General features: G+C 37.7%; 1 protein-coding gene across 1 annotated transcript in view; it reads right to left on the bottom strand.

The window, feature by feature from the left end:
* Window positions 1-18,583, bottom strand: part of LOC107659412 (protein kinase C iota type-like) — a 26,808-nt gene continuing 8,225 nt past the window's right edge. The window contains exons 3-18 of the mRNA XM_016448348.1: window positions 16,199-16,288; window positions 14,878-14,928; window positions 14,656-14,741; window positions 14,396-14,533; window positions 14,063-14,120; window positions 11,680-11,735; window positions 9,637-9,813; window positions 8,666-8,763; window positions 8,339-8,425; window positions 6,212-6,347; window positions 5,007-5,094; window positions 4,666-4,791; window positions 4,498-4,577; window positions 4,182-4,271; window positions 2,037-2,152; window positions 1-1,736 (exon numbers count right to left, since the gene is read on the bottom strand). Of these exons, the coding sequence (XP_016303834.1) occupies window positions 1,649-1,736; window positions 2,037-2,152; window positions 4,182-4,271; window positions 4,498-4,577; window positions 4,666-4,791; window positions 5,007-5,094; window positions 6,212-6,347; window positions 8,339-8,425; window positions 8,666-8,763; window positions 9,637-9,813; window positions 11,680-11,735; window positions 14,063-14,120; window positions 14,396-14,533; window positions 14,656-14,741; window positions 14,878-14,928; window positions 16,199-16,288 (1,565 nt within the window). The 3' untranslated portion in view covers window positions 1-1,648. The remainder of the gene's footprint in view (window positions 1,737-2,036; window positions 2,153-4,181; window positions 4,272-4,497; window positions 4,578-4,665; window positions 4,792-5,006; window positions 5,095-6,211; window positions 6,348-8,338; window positions 8,426-8,665; window positions 8,764-9,636; window positions 9,814-11,679; window positions 11,736-14,062; window positions 14,121-14,395; window positions 14,534-14,655; window positions 14,742-14,877; window positions 14,929-16,198; window positions 16,289-18,583) is intronic.

The raw sequence follows: 18,583 nt of genomic DNA, 5'->3' as shown, positions 1-18,583 counted from the left end.
GTTTTATGTAATCAATTTTGCAAAGGAAATTCATTACAAGTAGTTAGATGTGAATTTTGTCACAACAAAACAAATTGCTTTGACACTTGAGAGATGTTGAGTTTTCCTTAAATACTTTAATTAGGTGTTAACAAAAAACTGGTACAGTTTATCCAGTCAGTTGATAGTGTTTTTCCATGTGAATATTAATATACAGAATATACAAAGAATAAAAAACAGCTCCACTTCAGCCCCGTTGCTTCTTTAAAGCATAGCACATTGTTTACTTTTTTTCTGGGAATGCATCGAGGGCTTTAAGCGATTCAATCATTTATAACGCCGGGTTGCTAACGAGTTCCTCACAGCTCGAAACCAGTGTGAACATCTGTGAAAATATAAGCCAGTTGATATGTGCATGATGAGGAATGAGAGAGGGTTATTCTGTGTACGAGTCGCCTGTGTTTAATGTCATCATTTGGTCATTATTGTCAAAGGTCCTTTCAATGTAACACATAAACAAACAAAAATGCATCCAGACATGATCTGTTTACAAAGCGTTCCACTCAAAGAGCTCGGCGCCATTGATGGGGCTGTGAAGGGTAAACACAATCCAAGGCCCCTTACTACATCATGCATCTGATCTTTTCCGTGACTGTAACGAGAAACAATGAACTCACGTCCGTTGACGCTCAGTGTTAAGAAGTATATAAACGGAATATCATAACCAGAAAGGCAATGTATCACATTTAACACAAAAAGCAAGAAATAAAAGAAGAAAAAGTGAGAAATACTTCATACATGCAGCAGCTGAAGAGTAAAAACATACTTTTACCTCGTCAATATGGAGAACACTGACAGGAACCTACTCATTTTAGTGTCTTATTTTGGTCCTGTGTTGAAGAAAGCTGTTGTACTTTTCTCCCTCCTTCCCCCTCTATACAGAAATCTTCTCCTTTCACAGTTTGTCAGTATTTACAACAGTGTTCATTAGTGTTCCCTGCTCCATTCTTACGAGTTTGATACCTACTTCAATCTACGACGAGGCCAAATGCCCAATCATTTTAAAACAACTTATGGAAAACTCTGATTCAATATATTGTGCACATTCTATATAGATGCCAGTATTCTTAAATAATAAAAAAACAACAACAATAAAACAAAGTATAAAGTTTTTCTTCCTTACGCTACACTTTTTTTCTGAGAGGCAGAGCAGATAATCAGAAAAAAAGTCTTAAAAAATATCCCATGTGTTATAGAGTTTAAAAACGGCTTAATATATATGCTCAATGGATTCTCTTTTATATATACAAATAAAATGTGTATCCAACATCATTACCATTAGGAGTTCCTGCGTACCATCACAGTCATTCTTTTCCTTTAGTTTGCAGTGTTCAGTAATCCAAAACTGGCATTCCAACTACGTTGGTCAATGCACAAAGGCACTGATAAATTTCATCAGTGCTGATTTACATGTCACAAAAATAAACAAGAAAAAATAGACTTAAGGACTAGTGGTTACAAATGGCAGAAAGTGAAAGAAGTTTGGCAAAGTTAATGTTTCATCTGGTCCCAACAAAATTAAGTCAGGTTGTTGTTTCCTTTCCGATTGTTTGCGACCATGCAAGAAAAGGCAGTGATGATATGCACGTAACAGAAACACACAAGCCGTTCACACACACTCCTCCGCTGACATCAGCAGAGGGTTGATGTACTCAAAGCCTTCAAATTCGGACTGGTCGATCTTCTTTACAGCATCACTGGGAGGGAGACAAAGACATAATCAATCAGTCTTAACTGCTATGGCACATTTAACACACTACGGCTTTCAAATAGAGTCCAGGCTGTAAAACATCTTCCTGGAAAACAGGGATATATGGAAACTAGGGAATCCTGTTCACAGAACTATAATGTGTCATCAGGGATCGTAAATTTGATATTACTTCCCGATGAAAGCTGCATTGCTGTGGTAAGGATCTGAAGCAGATTAATGATGCCTGAGGTCTGATTCAGAAAGCTTGAGGCGTGACACAGACAGATACACATGAACAGACACTTACTCATCATCAGGCGTGAGCTGAATGGGCTCATTGGTGAACTGGGCATCAAAGTTATCCAGCCCAAACTCGCCAGAGATGTTGGGCTTGAAGGGCGGAACCACTTGCTTCTGCTCCATCTGCGAAACAGTTAACATGAGTCAATTAATGACTATGAATATGTGTCATAAAACAGTCTCACACTTCAGCATGCAGTGCTCATCTTACTAAATATTACCCTCATGTCGTTCCAAACCCGTAAAACCTTCGTTCATCTTCGGAACACAAATTAAGATATTTTTGATAGAATCTGAGAGCTTTCTGACCCTCCCATAGACAGCAATGCAACTGTCACATTCAAGGCCCAGAAAGGTAGTAAGGACATCGTTAAAATGGTCCATGTGACAGCAGCGGTTCAACCGTAATTTTCTAAAGCTACGAGAATACTATTTGTGAGCAAAGAAAACAAAAATAATGACTTTATTCAACACTTTCTTCTCTTCCGTGTCAGTCGACGAGCGTTCACAAGAGAACCACGACAAATGCGTGTGGTGCTGCGCAGGAGCTGGTGTTCTTACGTAGACATGGTTCAGTAATTATGTAGAGGAATGTACATACATGCGTCATAGTACTCTCGCGAACGCATGTCAAAGGCTGACATGGAGGAGAAGAAATTGTTGAATGAAGTCATTATTTTTGTTTTCTCCTCATAAAATTAAGGCTGAACCACTGATGTCACAAGGACTATTTTAACAACGTCCTTACTACCTTTCTGGGCCTTGAACGTGGTAGTTCTGCTGCTGTCTATGCAGTTTCAGTAAGCTCTCGTATTTTATCAAATATTTCTTAATTTGTGTTCCTAAGATACGGGTTTGGAATGGCATGAGGGTGAGTAATTAATGACAGAATTTTCATTTTTGGGTGAACTATCCCTTTAATGCTTTTTGGAGGATTCTTTGATGAACAAAAAGTAAAAAAGAACAGCAATTATTCAAAATAGAAATCTTTTGTAACAATATACTACCGTTAAAAAGTTTGGTGTCAGTATGTTTTTTATTTTTTCTTGTTTTCTCCAAAAACCACTGAATCTCAGCAAGGATTTAATATTATATTTAGGCAAACCGATCCTCTCCAGGGTTTGTTCAGTACTGCTATTAGTTTGGCCTTCTCTATGCTGTAAACTTAACAGGGCTGCAACGTCAGGATCCGCTCTCCCTACAGGTCGACTCGGGCACTGCAGCCTGTCTGAGTAAAAAGTGTAATCTGAGCCCTTCAAACTGCCTGACCGCCACTTTGTGTGAGTGTGTGTGTTCACCCAGACCAAACAGGGACAAGAGGTCACTGCGTTCGTCTGAGTCTTGTCTGCTGGTTTGACATCATTTAAACCTGCCTCACACATGATACAGTTCACTGTCACAACCTCAGACCAGAAAAATCAATGATTTGACACCTTATCACCTTCATTAAATCACCAGCCTTACACGTGATCGTTCATGTCATGATACAACTATGAACCACCAAAAGGCTCACTTCTCGTCTGCTAGATTATTTAAATTATTTGAAAAGAAATCATAAAATGAATGTGAAAAAAATGTGAATTACCATTTAATAATTACGTAAATCGGGAAATGTAGAAAAATTTAAAGGACAGTTTACCAAAAAATGATAATTTTGTCATCATTTAGTCACACTCATGTCATTTCAAACCCTTATGGTTTTGTGTCTATTTAAAAAAATTATACATAGTGCCGCTATATCACAACAGTGATATATTACTGTCTTATTGATGATGATAATAATAATAATGTAAAGACTCACAAAATCATGAAGGAAACACTGTATAAATATATTAAAAAATAACAACAGGTGTGGAAAAAATACAGGTGTAAATATTGACTAGTTTTTAGGTGAACAATACTTTTAAAACTGATGTTCCTGAAATGATACTTTAAGTGGTAATAGTGCTCACATCAAATTACATGAATGAGTAATCAAATGGTTGGTTACTCAAGGTCATAAACAACACTAAATAGTTCTTCAGGCTCCAGAAAGTCCTCTGTTTAGTTTCACTAGCGTCAGGCTACAGCGAATGACTCATGCTTCCGTTGTGGGCTCGAGTCAAAACATCCAATAAGTAAGATAAAGGAAACAGAGATAGCGGTGACTCACAAGATCCCAGTCTACATTTCGGAAAAAAGGATGGGCCATGATGTCTGCAAAGCCTGTCTGAGGGTGACATCCGAGGCGTTCCTTTGGTTCCTACAAAAAAAAGGGGGGAAATAAATAAATAAATAAATCAGTGAGAAGAAACAAGACAGCAAAGAGACAAAAACAGATAAACAAAGAGAGTAGAGATATTAGAGTGAAAGAAAGAAGTAAAACAAAGGTGAGGAAGAAAAGACGAAAGGAACAATGATTATGACAGCACCATAACAGGTTCATGTGACATAAGGACATTAACATTGATATGTCTGGTCTGCTTTACCTTGTTGAGGAATCCCTTCAGCACGCTAGCAGCTTTAACCGATAACGATCTGGGAATTCTGATCTGCTTCTCCAAAATTACTGCAAATGAGGAACAGAAAAAAATGAATGGGATATACTGAGAGACATATTAAAACGTTTTTTTGAAACATGCATGCTTGTCATGTACCTTGAAAAAGATAATCTTCAGTGTTTTGGTCAGGGTTATCAGAGCTGCCGACTATGTCAAATGGTGACCTCCCAGCCATCATCTCAAACATCAGGACGCCCAGTGCCCACCAGTCCACACTAAAACCTGTAGAGAAAACATGCACACACAAAGCTGAAATAAACTTAATAAATCCTGAGCCTCTGAAACGGGAAGCTTAGCACTGGCATAAACTCAAATGGCAGAAAGTCATGAAGTAGACACTAATAGCAATAAATGGATTAAGCACTGTGTGCCAGTGCACATAGTTGCCAACTGAAAGTCTTTGTGAAAAGGCTTGGCTGTGTGTGAATTGTGCTTACCGTAGTCTTCTCCTCTCAGAATCTCAGGTGCAATGTAATTGGGGGTTCCACAGAAAGTGCTGGTTGTGTCTCCTGGTCTCAGTCCCTCCTGTATAAGAGATGAATATTGACCAAAGATTTAACCAAAGAAACATTCAGGCACAAAATACGATGAGTGATCTTTTTTTTTTGATCGCCAATGGCTATATCTTCGAGACCATATAATGGAATTTAGATATATCACAATATTTAATATTTAAAGGTAGTAAATAACACATGCATCACTTCTGCACAAATTGTTTTATTTTACATAATATTTACTAAAAGAAAAAAAAGAAAAGAAAATTAATCAATTTGAAGAAAAATGTAAAAAAAAAAATCATCTTCATGATTAAGTAATCCTATTATAGTACTTTACACAAATACAGGAAAAGATAAAAACACCAATTAAACGAAAGTAAAAACTGTAACCAGCAGTGCACTCAGTAATATGATATGTTTGTGTGCACAGGGAATTATTTTAAAGAGCAGGTAACATTTTTACATACAGTACACAATGAATTTGAGATAAATATGACATAGCGGCAAACTTGAAATCTCTTTGAATTCGCCAAAGTTTCAAAATAATTTGTATATTTTCCCATAGTGTGTTGTGGGTGGTTGCCAGGGCACAGCTATGAGGTTTCAAGGATGTTGCTTTGTGCTTATTTACTTCAAGTCTAAAGAACCCACCCTCAAATCTCTGATATTCTGGTCAGTAGCTATGGCTTAATCAAATGGAGCTTAACTCTTTCCCCGCCAGCTTTTTTTTTTATTTTTTTAAAGTTGCCAGTCCCCACCAGCATTTTCACAGTAGCAGTATATCAGCAGTATGTCAAAACAAAGAACAGTATGTAACAGTTCCTGGATCGTCATTTCATTCAGTAATGTTAGGCAGTTTTGATTTATATAATGATTAATGTTTGATGATCGCGTTATTTTACATATGCATCTGCTTACATACGCGAACGCTTGGTTCTGCTTCTCGCCGTGTTTTGAGCCAGACATTCAATACCTATTCAGAAGATGCGTAATAAATAGTGTCTCCTACAATACACCAGTGAAAACACGGAAAGCCAGAAAATTCCATCAATGGCGGGGAAGCATTGTCTCATAAATGACAAAAAACTCTATCAAAGGCCGGGATAGAGTTAATCAACTGAGACAATGAACATATTCAGACTAACCTTACACATGCCGTAATCAGTGAGTTTGATGTGTCCCTCTGACTCCAGCAAAACATTGTCCAGCTTCAGGTCCCTGTAAATGATTCCACGCTCATGGAGGTAGTTCAAGGCGAGACTGATCTCTGCTGAGTAAAACCTGCCAGCAGAAAGAACAAGAGAAACAGTTAATGATATCATTTGTGTTTCTGTTCCTGTGGTGTGCCATTCAGTAGTGTTGGGTTCGAGTCCACCTAAATCGAGTCCAAGTCGAGTCCGAGTCTTTAACCAATCGAGTCCGAGACAAGTCCGAGTCCAAAATGGGCCGAGTCGGACTTAAGTCTGAGTCCCAAACAGCCGAGTCCGAGTCCAACGAAAATCTATTATTTATTAGTATCTTAACATTGTTTTAACCTTTACAACTAAAAAAACGCAATATCCATTTAAATGTAACAAAAGCAAACCTCTAGTGCATCTTGCCATTTAGATTTTTGATTAATAATTAGTGTCCTGCTTTGCTTAGCAAACTTAGTCATGTAACAGAAGTTATGGCTGAATTGATTTATGTATTGTTACATATTTCAGAGTGAAACAGGTTTTAGAATGTGAAAAGTTAAAGGGCGGGACTTGACTTTATTAATCGTTAAAGTAAATGTATAAATTCAAGGGTGGGGGTAAAGGAGTAGGTATCTTGGTGAATGGGACCTTAAGAGCAGAAAATGCACCTTTTATCTCAATATAAAACAAGCTTTAAATCATTTTTAGATTTTTAATGAAATATGAATTTTGAATAATCAAAATTCATTTGTGCCTGCTTATTCTATTCATCAGGGTTTGAACCATTAAAGAAGAAACTGCATTTTAATTTCTGGGGAAAAAAAAAAAAAACGAAAAATGAATGGACGCCAAAGTACACGGACCCCTTAGACAGGGCATTTTGAATTTTTTCTTGGATGAAAATGAGGCTATGAGGGATAAACCTGGTCTGTACAATGGCACACACTGTGTATAAAACCCCCTACATATACTTTCCATAAGTCACAGGCAACTCAAACCTGTTTTATTTTTAAATGCATTTATAGTTACATTAATTACAATAAATTACATTATGTAAGGAATAATTGATGACGGGCCGTTGAATTATTAGAAAATAATGTACACCCAAGGTGATTTTGGACCCATAAAAACTATTGCCACAAAGATGTTTAGAAGCTAGAAACTGCCACTAATACAAAAGCAAAAAATAATAAACTAATGTAATAAAACATTCTCAAGCTTACTGAAGGCAAGTAAACACTCCAAGCATTACTTACAAACTAAATGATAAATAAATATATTACTCAAAAATACAAATTAAATAGTTTTTTTTTTAGTTTTTCAGTATAGTAAAGGCTTCTAAAGAAATAGCCTACTACAGACATTTAATGAAGTAATAATTGTAAAAATAATCTTCACTGTATACATTAAATATAGATTCTTCTTATTAAAGTTAATAAGTGATTCAGTTAAAAGCAGTGATGTTTTTCTCCTTTTCTTTTGTTTGATTAACATTTATGACGCAGTCGGCGGCTGCAGGTTTACGTTGTTGCTTTAAGATCTGACGCATATAGATCTAATATTTTGACACATTCGTATTTCTCCCAACTGTTCAAGTTCACCGACTGCATTTACATGAATAGTCTCCAAGACGGGCATTTTGACAACTTTTCGTGTAAGTGTGTAGCAATAACAGAACTTAAGAGAACATAAGCGAAAGAAAACTCAGCATTCGCACTCTGACTGAGAGGCGCGTTCTGTGAGCGCGCTTTCGGTGTGTGAGCACAGAAACCCGTCGGCTTTCAAGTACTGGTCAAGACTTAAAAACACATGCAAATACTGAATATCACTTTTGTGATAATGCATTGAGTCAGTGACATTTCCGTCAACTGTCCCTGGACTCGGACATATTTTCCGAGTCCGAAAGGCTCGAGTCCGAGTAAAAATGCATCCGAGTCCGTGACAAGTCCGAGTCCTTTAAAAAATTGTACTAGAGACTGGACTCGAATCAGAGTACCCCTACTCTATCATTCAGACTGAAGTCAATTCCAACCCTGCTCAGGCTGTTCATTAACACTGAACCATGTTACTGATAGACAGCTCACATCCTCATACCTGGCATGCTCTTCCGGAAGTTTTCTCTGTCGCTGCATGTGGAACATTAGATCCCCTCCATTCACATATTCGATTACAAAGAATAGCCTGTGAAAGAAAAGCATTAAATAATCATCAGACCTCACCAGACAAACAAAACAGTTCACACTAAACTGAAGGGCTCAACAATAAGAATGGCCTGAGGACCTATATAAGAGCATTTTGAGGAGGATGTTGATGGAACTGTCACTCTTATTTATTTATAAAAAACAATTTTCAAGCCAGTTATTCGTTGTCACTATGTCTTATACTTGTATGTTTGCATAAAAAGTGTGAGTATGGACAGACCTGCTCTCTGTCTGGAAGCAGGAGTGAAGTCCCACCAGGAAGGGATGGTTGGAAGCCTGCTCAAACACATGCTTTTCTGTTTGAACCCAGTCAATATCCTGAAAAACAAGAAAGAGTAGAACAAACAAACACACAAACAAAAATCAATCTTCCATTGAAAAGCAGAGCATTCTTTCTGTCAGTAGGGGAAACATTTGGAAGGGCATTCAGGACTGTATTATTGAGTAGAAACGCCTCACAAGGCTGAAAACTGATAAAGGTTTAAAAGACGGGGGCACCAGGTCTTCCCAAGGAGCTGCTCCTGGATGTGAGGAGACTCACAATGGATAGATACAGAGTGAAAAACTAGGACCTTTCATTGACAGCCTGGTAAAAATATCTCCGACCATGAGACTCATGCTCCTGGATGTGAGGAGACTCACAATGGATAGATACAGAGTGACAAACTAGGACCTTTCATTGACAGCCTGGTAAAAATATCTCCGACCATGAGACTCGCTTAAAGAAGCACTGTGGGGCCAATAGAGTGCAGCTGCCATTATTGACCATCGGCTGCTGCTGTCAATTCATCACACAAGGCTTAAGTGCATCTAATCAACGTTAAATGCCCACTTCGTCAACATCTAGTCATCTGTACGTGCACTTCAACACATCCTGGAAAGATTAGAGCCAGAGGCGGCTCTTTGCTTGTTTTATTCTGCAAGACTCAAATAGCTCAAATTATTGAGCTGTTCAGTAATTTAGTGTCAAAACAAACATTTCAAGTTGTGAAGTGTCAAAAACGCTTTCAACCTGGAGCACAGAGTTTGTTTGGTGGGCGTGACAGCAGTTTCCTAAAGGTAGTCTGGGATGTGGTTCATTTGAACTTGATACAGTTCAAAACTGTTATAAATGCAATCTGACATAATTTATATAATGGCATATCAGTGGCATCTTTGCACTTTCCCATTGTATGAAATGTGAAATGTCACCTCATCATCATTCACCAGCTCCTTCTTCACCACCTTCATGGCGTAGATGCGGTCTGTCTTTTTGAGACGCACCAGCAGCACCTTGGCGTAGCTGCCCCTGCCGATCACTCGGAGCAGGTCGAAGTCTGTTAGCCCCAAACTGGACACAGCCTTCCCTGAGTCCCGACTGCCCACTGCCTGAGGGATGGACAAAGAGAATATTAAACCACCAACATCTTTTATTTACTTATATTTATTTACATTTATTTACACATTGTGTGATGTAGCCAAATAGAGTGCAGTTATATGCCCCTAAAATTCCAGATATGAGGGCAAACAATGCTCTTGTATGGGTTTTGTCTTATATTTATATAATATGACATAGTTTAGCAAGATCATATGAGCAAGAGTGCCGTTTTTTTCACCCTGAATATCTGCATGATTGCAAATGTAATACTGGTTTTATACAGCAGTTAAATAAACAAGAAGTTAATATTGTGTTACATTTTAGACTCTGTATTGTCTGTTATTGCTCAATTTCACACAAAGCCACAGCAGAACGGTTGTATGTCTCCAAGCAACAACCAAGTTTTGTTACTGAATGAATCCACGTTTTTTAACAAATGGAGTAAGTTAACGATTCAGTGACACTGTGACAGTCACTTTGCTTCATTCTTGAATCAGAGCTTTAAACGAATTGGCTGAATGAATGACTTGCCGCCACCTACTGGCAGTTTTAGTTTCATATTTAAAGTATAATTTCGTTTTTTTTTTTTATAATTTCAATATTATTGGCACATTGTAGCCTTAAAGGTTTGTGTGTAATTAATTCTGTTAAATTTATTTCTAAAGCTACTTTTTTGTAATGTTTATGCAATGCGTTTCTTAATCACAATAAAAACTTGAATTAAAAACTTGAGTTAAATGACCTTAAGGGGGTAATTTCAGCCCAAATTGATTAGTTCATTTGCGATTAATTACATTAATTAATCAGCACATCATGTAATCTATTAGATAAAAAATTGTAAATGCTTGACAGCCCTAATATCTATATAAATAATCAATCAGTCTCTTCTCTCTGGTTTGCATCTCTTGGTGCTCTTCCCTGTCCTTTCCCTCTATTTTCCCTTAAACTGTAAGATTTCCCATGACTGCAACAGAGCTACAGGAACACGTGCCCTTAATCAGATGCTAATAACCCTGATAGAAGGTTACTTTATTAGCTCCACTAAAGGAAATCAATACAGCCCGAATGAACCTTGTGCACACCCCCATCCCTTTCTCTGAGTGACAACTTCAGCCTGATCATCTGTCTGAGAATGGACTGCTGAAAGCTCATCTAATCAAACAAAACATTCATAATGGTCCCATTTACACCTGGTACTAACATTCATTTTGACCAACTGGATCAACAAGTGGAAATTGCTAAAAAACATTTTGTGATCTGATTGTTCATACCGCATTAAAAAACACATGTGTGTACACTGCATTTGTAGTGTAAATGCTTATCTGCCCTGGAGCGTCTGGGATATCATCAAACATGCAAGTGACCAGCTAAAGACAAAAAAAAAGAAAACCCTTTTCCCCCATTCAATAAAACTATATAAAAATAATAATAAAGTAATATTTTAATTGTATTATTAATTTATAAAAAAATTAAATCTAAGAAATAAATTACTATTGCATTAATACTATAGTACTTTAAAAAAGTAATTATTAATTATATATTAATTATTATTATTTTATTTTACAGAACAGTAAAATTACAACACTAATATTTATGGTTGTCTGTCCTACTTTGCTTTCAAACGTTAAACTACAGAGCTTTTATTCTGGCATAAAACTGCAGAGAGACCTTAAAGCTTCTCTTTCGTTGACAACAGATTTATAAACAAAAGGGGAATATGGCTGGCGTGTCACCTTTTCAAATGCACATTATAAGCGACTTAAGCTCACAGAGCTTGTAGAGATGGAGTTCGTGAGAAGCAGCATTTACCACTTGCAAATAGATCAACTGAGATGGATGTTAAAACCAGGAGTAAACAAGGCCAAAACATGTCTTACCTCATGCTCCTCTCCCTCATGATTGATACTTTCCATTGAGTTCTTTTTGTCTAGAACTAGAAAACAACAAAGAGAAACAGGGAAAGTCATCACTCAGTGGCCTGTAGGCATTATTCATTAATATACTTATAAAAATCTAATTCACAACCCTCTAAACCAAACCAAGCACTTTGATTAATAAAGCACTTTGAAAAAACAAGGAGAAGGAAATTTATCTGACCAGCACTGTAACTAAAGCCATGAGCCTGTTCACTTCATTAATTCCAACAAACAAGCTTAATCTTGTGAGAAGACTCACGCCTGCAGGATGCTCAATGCATCAATCTGTTTCAGTTCAAGCACACGCCTAATTACTAAAGGGAAACATTGGCTTAGTCCATCCAGTCATTTAAAACCCCTCAAGATGATAACAGGGTTCGTACACATTTTTACCAATAAATTTTCATGACTTTTCCATGACTTTTGAGACAATATTCATGACCTAAATTTTCCATTAATTTACAATAAGAATAAAAATCTGTTCAAATTATCATAGCACGTTAACTAAAATGAATGACTATTAATGCTACTCGTTTGCTTTCTTGTTTTAGTAATAAGTACAAGCTGCAACTGCGCCAGACGTTACTCCACATTTCACATATCACATCACTGAATATTATCATTTATTTAACTGTGTGGCCAGGATGGCCATTTTGGTGTCATTTTGTGTGTATTTTTGCTGCTTAAATGCAACAAGCTGCGCTTTAGAGCCCTGCATTTCAGCCCGAGCCCAACGGCCCCAACTTATTTATGGCTTCGGGACAATTTTCACGTCATAGCTCAGACACGGGCCAGGCATCAGGCTTGCTTCCTCCTTATTTTTATATTTTAGATATCCATCAATTATTATGGTGATGACAAAGATTTTTCCGCGCTGGTGGAAACAATCAAGAGTGGCTCGGACGGTGTTTAGTGTCCAGCAGCAGCGAGTGCTGGAAGAGTTCCATGTTAAAGCGCACGCAAAGCTTGCCGCAAAACACCAGCAAGTAATTACCATGATGAATGCCCCAGGAGAAATAGAATATTCGCAGGGTTTCGGTTCATTTTTGTGAAGCTCTCCTGCTCAAGACCGAGACAGCAGAAAGCGTATCCTGTTTGTTTTCTAAAAAAGCACAACGTATGCTGATATTGTGAGTGCACACAAATAAAAGTGACGTGCAAATAAATAATACAATTTTCTGACGATGCAACAATGACCCGATTAGGCAAGTGACAATTCTGTCAACTGTCCCGAAATGCAAGTGAAAGTCTTGTATCGCAGCGTGCAGCGGCTCTAGTAGCGCAGACAAGATGCGCCGATGTGAAGCCTTTTGAAGAGAAAGTCAAAGAGAGAAGACGCGTACAGCTGAATCACTCACGCTGTTTTCAAATGACTGATTTGATCAATCTGTGTGGACTGGACTCAGTCTGTAGGTTTGATTATTTACTCATCAAACCTACATGCTATAGGCTATTGAATAAACGTGTGAATATCCATCATTTTAAAGTCAAAAGCTGCGGGAATGAGTAAAACTATGCGATATAGCCTATGCGCAATCCCGCACCGAAATTCAGGACCTGATTAAACACAATTCTATTATACAGAGTTTTGTGAAATAGATTTCAATGACTTTTCCAAAACTTTTTAGGTTTATTTATTTTTCCAAAACTTTTCCAGGCCTGGAAATTGGTGTTTTAAAATTCCATGACTTTTCCAGGTTTTTCATGACCGTACGAACCCTGTGATAATCAGTGGCATCAATGAGCCACTATAGATCTTAGTGAATCAATTTAGTGATTCAATGTATGCAATAACACCTCTGCATTACAAATTACTTTTTATTTAGTGACTTTGCTAACAAAACACATGGCAAGTTTATCTGCTTGACTTTGGATTTTTGCAAATGGATCTGTGGGCAGAATGTTTATGTAGTTATTCAGGACCTCTTGTTCCAGATTATTATGGAAATCAGGGAAATTTTTCAATTCAGGTTCAGAAAAGTATACCTGATTAAACTTTAATATTTATGTTCTGACCAAAAAACACCACAAAAAAACACTGAAATTCTGAAAATGATTCTTGAAAAGTCTGAGCAAGGTACAGAAAGGTTGATTATTATGTGACCCCAGGCAGAATAATTTAATCTCAGATGAAAAGCCTTAAAAGAAAATTCATTTTGAAAACTAATTGCAAGTTTAACTGAAAATCTCAAAAGTGCATTCATTCCTGAAAATTGATTTTATACAAGTATTAGTGTGCTATTCAAGCACAAAGTAGTAAGGAAAATGCAATAAACGCATGATAGATATATAATGACAAGTGCATGTGTAATGTTTGACAAATATAGATCAGAGTCTATAGTACCTTGATCAGCGTGCTCTGATGGAGTGGACCCTGGATCGATTCTTCCAATCATCGGGTCCTAGAAAAATATTACGAAGGTCAAAAATAAATACAGATTAAAATTCATAGTGTTATTAGCAAAAATTGCATGTCTAACATGTAGGTCTACACAGACTCTTAAAACTGAACATCCAAAGACTCCCATCCCTTGCATGTCGATTTATTAAATATCTGGCATATTTGGTAATACTTTCAGCTACCAATAAGTCTAATGTCTAATCTATTTTATATTTAAATTGATTTCACAGAAAATGTGAAAGAAGCATGCAGATTCCATGTGGACTAATGTCTCACCTGTATTACCTGTCTACCACACTCCACTATGACCAATTTATGGCATTTCTTATGGACCAGCAGTTTACAGTTTATGCACTTGTATCCCTGCCTGCCCAGGCCCCAGATACGATCTGTGCAGATGGCACAATGAGCACGCTGTACACAACAGAAAACACAGGAACAGGAACAATAAACTATATTGAAGGCATGTGCATATAATTCAGACAAATTAAGTAACATAGCAGGTTTCAGAAATAAAAAAAAGAGCATGTTTGTACCCTGTTAAAACGTTTGGCCTGAAATGCATGTCCGTTGGCATAGTAGAGTTTTCTCCAGCGTCGAGCTCCACGACGGTATATGGACTCTGAGTACAACATTAAGGCATTAATTAAATCTACTAATTACTATCATTATAACCCAATGCATGCTTTTCAGCAATATAAAGTGCAAAAAAAACATTATGATCTAAATGACCATATTATAACACAAGATGCACATACTGTCTTCTCCAGGACAGGGCATGCCAGGCTTCTCAGGGACACACGGAAACACTGTGGAGAGAGAGACTGTGAAAAAAAAGCACAGACAAACATTTCCAGAACGACTTCTTTGTGACCTCTCCTCATCTGACAGCGGATAAGGACTTTGGGGTCAAGAAACAGAGTCTGTCCAGGCCTGCAAGGTCAGCTGGTGTGGAGAGTGGATATTGACGGACAGTCGGTTGGGGTCTTTTTCTGAAAGCCCTTGTGGCCAGACGTCTCCTCCTCAGCATGACTAATTAACTCACACAGCAGGCAGAACAATGTATCTCTGTCAATCATGCCCTGAATCCTATCTCTCCTGTCCACTAATGATCTAAGAACCTGTATAATTCTGTAGGGTGTGTTATAAATAAATAAATAAATACATGTACCCAAGCCAGAACATCAAAATGTGGAGCTCGGTCTGAGCTCATTAGCAGGGGCCTGCTACACTGCATGTCACATGTCATGCTTCAAAGGACTTGGCTGTTATGACTCTAACACTGTGTCTGATGTGACAAGTTTCTCGCAACAAGCTGAATGCAAAACCTCATGTTTTTGTGTGACAAAATAAAACAATAAATGTGACAATAAAACCCAATCAAATTTAAATGTACAATTTTTTTTTAAAGATTTATTTTAGGCATTTTTCCTTTTATTTTGAAAGGACAGTAGCTGGACAGGAAGTGAAGCGGGAGAGAGAGCGAAAGAGAGAGGGGGACAGGATCGGGAAAGGTCCTCTACTGCTCTGAGAGTTCATGTCTCAAGCATTTCACCATAAAAACTATTGTCAGATAAACACAGAAGACAGAACCCCACCAAAATAAAAGTTAGGTTTACCTTAAAGAAATGAAGCACAGAAATATATTATTATTGAACAGTACAGTAGAATGTACTCATATTAAACCATAATTTTTTTTCAGGAATATCACAATTTTTCATCCATGTTTTAATTTAAACATTAAAACTCTGTTGTGCAGCACTCTGCTTACTAAAAATGAGGAATTGTTCAAATTTCATTACATTTAAAAATGTTTTATACATTTATTTGATTATGATTGTTATTGATAATAAATTTGTATTAAAACAAAAGCCAGAAAAATTAAAATGGAAATCACAGAATTTGGAAAAAAATAAAAAGGATTTCACAGGGCCCTATTTGTCACTTTTTTACACCACATCTGCTTAAGACATGGTGTAAGATTTTATCTGTCATAATTCTTTCAAGAATCTATAGAACTACAAAGAGTACAAAAGCATATGTAGCCCACCCCACATCAAAAGCCAAATCCCAGCATACCGTGAATAATGAGCTCCGAGTCTTTGTTGAGTTCATAGAGACGTAAGGCCTCCTCCAGCTCCAGCTGAGAAGAAACGGTGCACGGATCCCCTGCAATGACAAGCACAGTGAGTGAACCCTTGCTAGAAAACGCTACCAAAGACATCAGCATAAGCGACATATCTGACACTGCAAAGAGAAACAGAGAGAGTGAGAGAAATAAAGCAGGACTGAGAAAGAGACAAGAAACGAGCCCCTGTTTGCGATCATACGGATATTGGAAGAGCATAAAGCTAAAATCTATTAGTTTTCACCATGAACTAGTAACAGGGTCTGTGGTGTTGTCCAAAATTGATGTCAATCCTGTTGTTATCTAAAAAGCAGCCTGTGGCACCGACAGTCTCTGCTTGTGTAGACACTAGACTTGTGCCGGTATTCGGTAATGCGATATATCACGGTAATGAATATGCACGATATTGTTATCGTGGGCACTTCTAAATACCGTGAATAATTATATATTACAAATTATTCAGAATTTTGAATGCATTTTAAGAATACTTTTCCCATCAACTGGTCAAAATGCATAACACCGCTGTATGCTGCGTGAAAGACGCATGCGCACTCTGACGTGCACTCTGACGTAAACAAGCGTGGACAAGAAGCACATGGCGGAACATGTGAGACCAATTAATCGCAACATGAAAATTTGATACCGGCATATCCCTAGTAGACACACGGCTCTGAATCAGACATCACAGCAGAGGCAATGAGTGACGGCAGGCATCGATGCCAAGGCTTGTGCAGACAGACGTGGTTAAATCCTCTCCATGACGGCCCTCTCAGATCAACTATGCTAATGAGCAGCGTGACTCTGGGCTCAGCATGGAATGGTGAAGATTTTGGTATTTAAATGAACGTTCTTCCATCTCCATTTCCCATCTCACATGACTAATGCAGCAGTTAATCATCACACACAGTCAATCTTTTCAGAGTTAAGCCTGCTCCCTGTTGTGCGCTGCATTGAGATTCACTTTATTCCTCATGTAAAATCCATCCATTTTATTTCTGCTAGAGGAGTCCAGGGTAATTCTGAGACTCTAATGCAGTCTACCAAAAGTGGGTTCATTTGTAATATATAAAATGCTAGTGCAAATGAAGCAGACATTTCAGCAGAACGGCAGGGGGAAGCTTATTGATACGGTGACAGTTAGAGGAACAGAATAAGAGGCCACATTTAAACCTGGCATTACCATCTGTCTCAGGGGATCTGATCACAGGTGGACAGCACTAAATATAGGTTCAAACGAAAATGAACATACTGCATTTATAAAATTGATTGCTTCTGTTGTCCTCATTTTTAAGTCGCTTTGGATAAAAGCGTATAATAAATGACTAAAATAAATAAATAAATAAATAAATAATGTAAACGCTGATGCACCTAGGCCAATAACAAAGAATCTCCTTTGCACCTAACATATACAAAATACACACTTTTTGCTAAAATAATTAAAGTTTTACTAAAGTGCTTTTATTATATACATTACCATTCAAAAGTTTTGAAAGTCTCACATTTGTCTACTGCACATTTGTAGTGGAAATGCTACAACAACGATTATTACTATTATACAAAGTAATATTTTTCTATAAAAAGGCCGATCTCATAAAACTGATCTCAAGCTGATGACGCTGCCGTGAGAGGTTTGGCACGACATGCAGCGGCACCATCTCAGTCCCTGTCCGGCGCGGGTGAAATAATTATATTATTTAATTTCTTCATTAAATAACTTCTAAAGTAATTTGAAAACCTTGTGTGAGACCGACGTAATTTCACAAACAGTGAATCACCGCGCGCGCTCTCTCTTTCTCTCTCAAAATATGCAAATGGCTTCAAATCACTACATCGCGTCTGTCTATAAGCGAGCTGCACACTGCACAGTTGACACAGGAATTGTCACTTGCACAATCGAGGCAGTGTCACATCGTCACTAAAGTTTATAAATTGCATTACTTTTAAATTCTCACCAGTGTTTAACCATTCAGCGCTCGCGCACTCTCCTGAAGACCGTGCGCTCTTGCACACTCGCAGCGCACACACATAACGCCAGGTTCACATTACTCCGTTTGCAGTGCATACGTGGTGCGTATTTTTTCCACACTCATGTTAATGGATTAAAGCGTTCACTGCACACGGTTGCGGTCCTGCAGTACGTTCCAGGTGCAGTGCGTCTGCAGCAGTGCAGAGATCGTTTTCACACCGAGTCTATTTTTGCTGCACTGCAAGCAAAGAATTAAAGTAACAGCGCATTGTTTGCGGTAAATATGAACATGTATTGACACGAAAATGTAGTAATTACACCATAAATGCATATTATTAAAGTCTACTGTGTTTCACAGTCAACACATATG

This window comes from Sinocyclocheilus anshuiensis, unplaced genomic scaffold, assembly GCF_001515605.1.
Source record: "Sinocyclocheilus anshuiensis isolate Anshui unplaced genomic scaffold, SAMN03320099.WGS_v1.1 scaffold940, whole genome shotgun sequence".
Taxonomy (NCBI): Eukaryota; Metazoa; Chordata; class Actinopteri; order Cypriniformes; family Cyprinidae; genus Sinocyclocheilus; species Sinocyclocheilus anshuiensis.
This window is presented reverse-complemented; position numbering and strand designations above follow the sequence as displayed.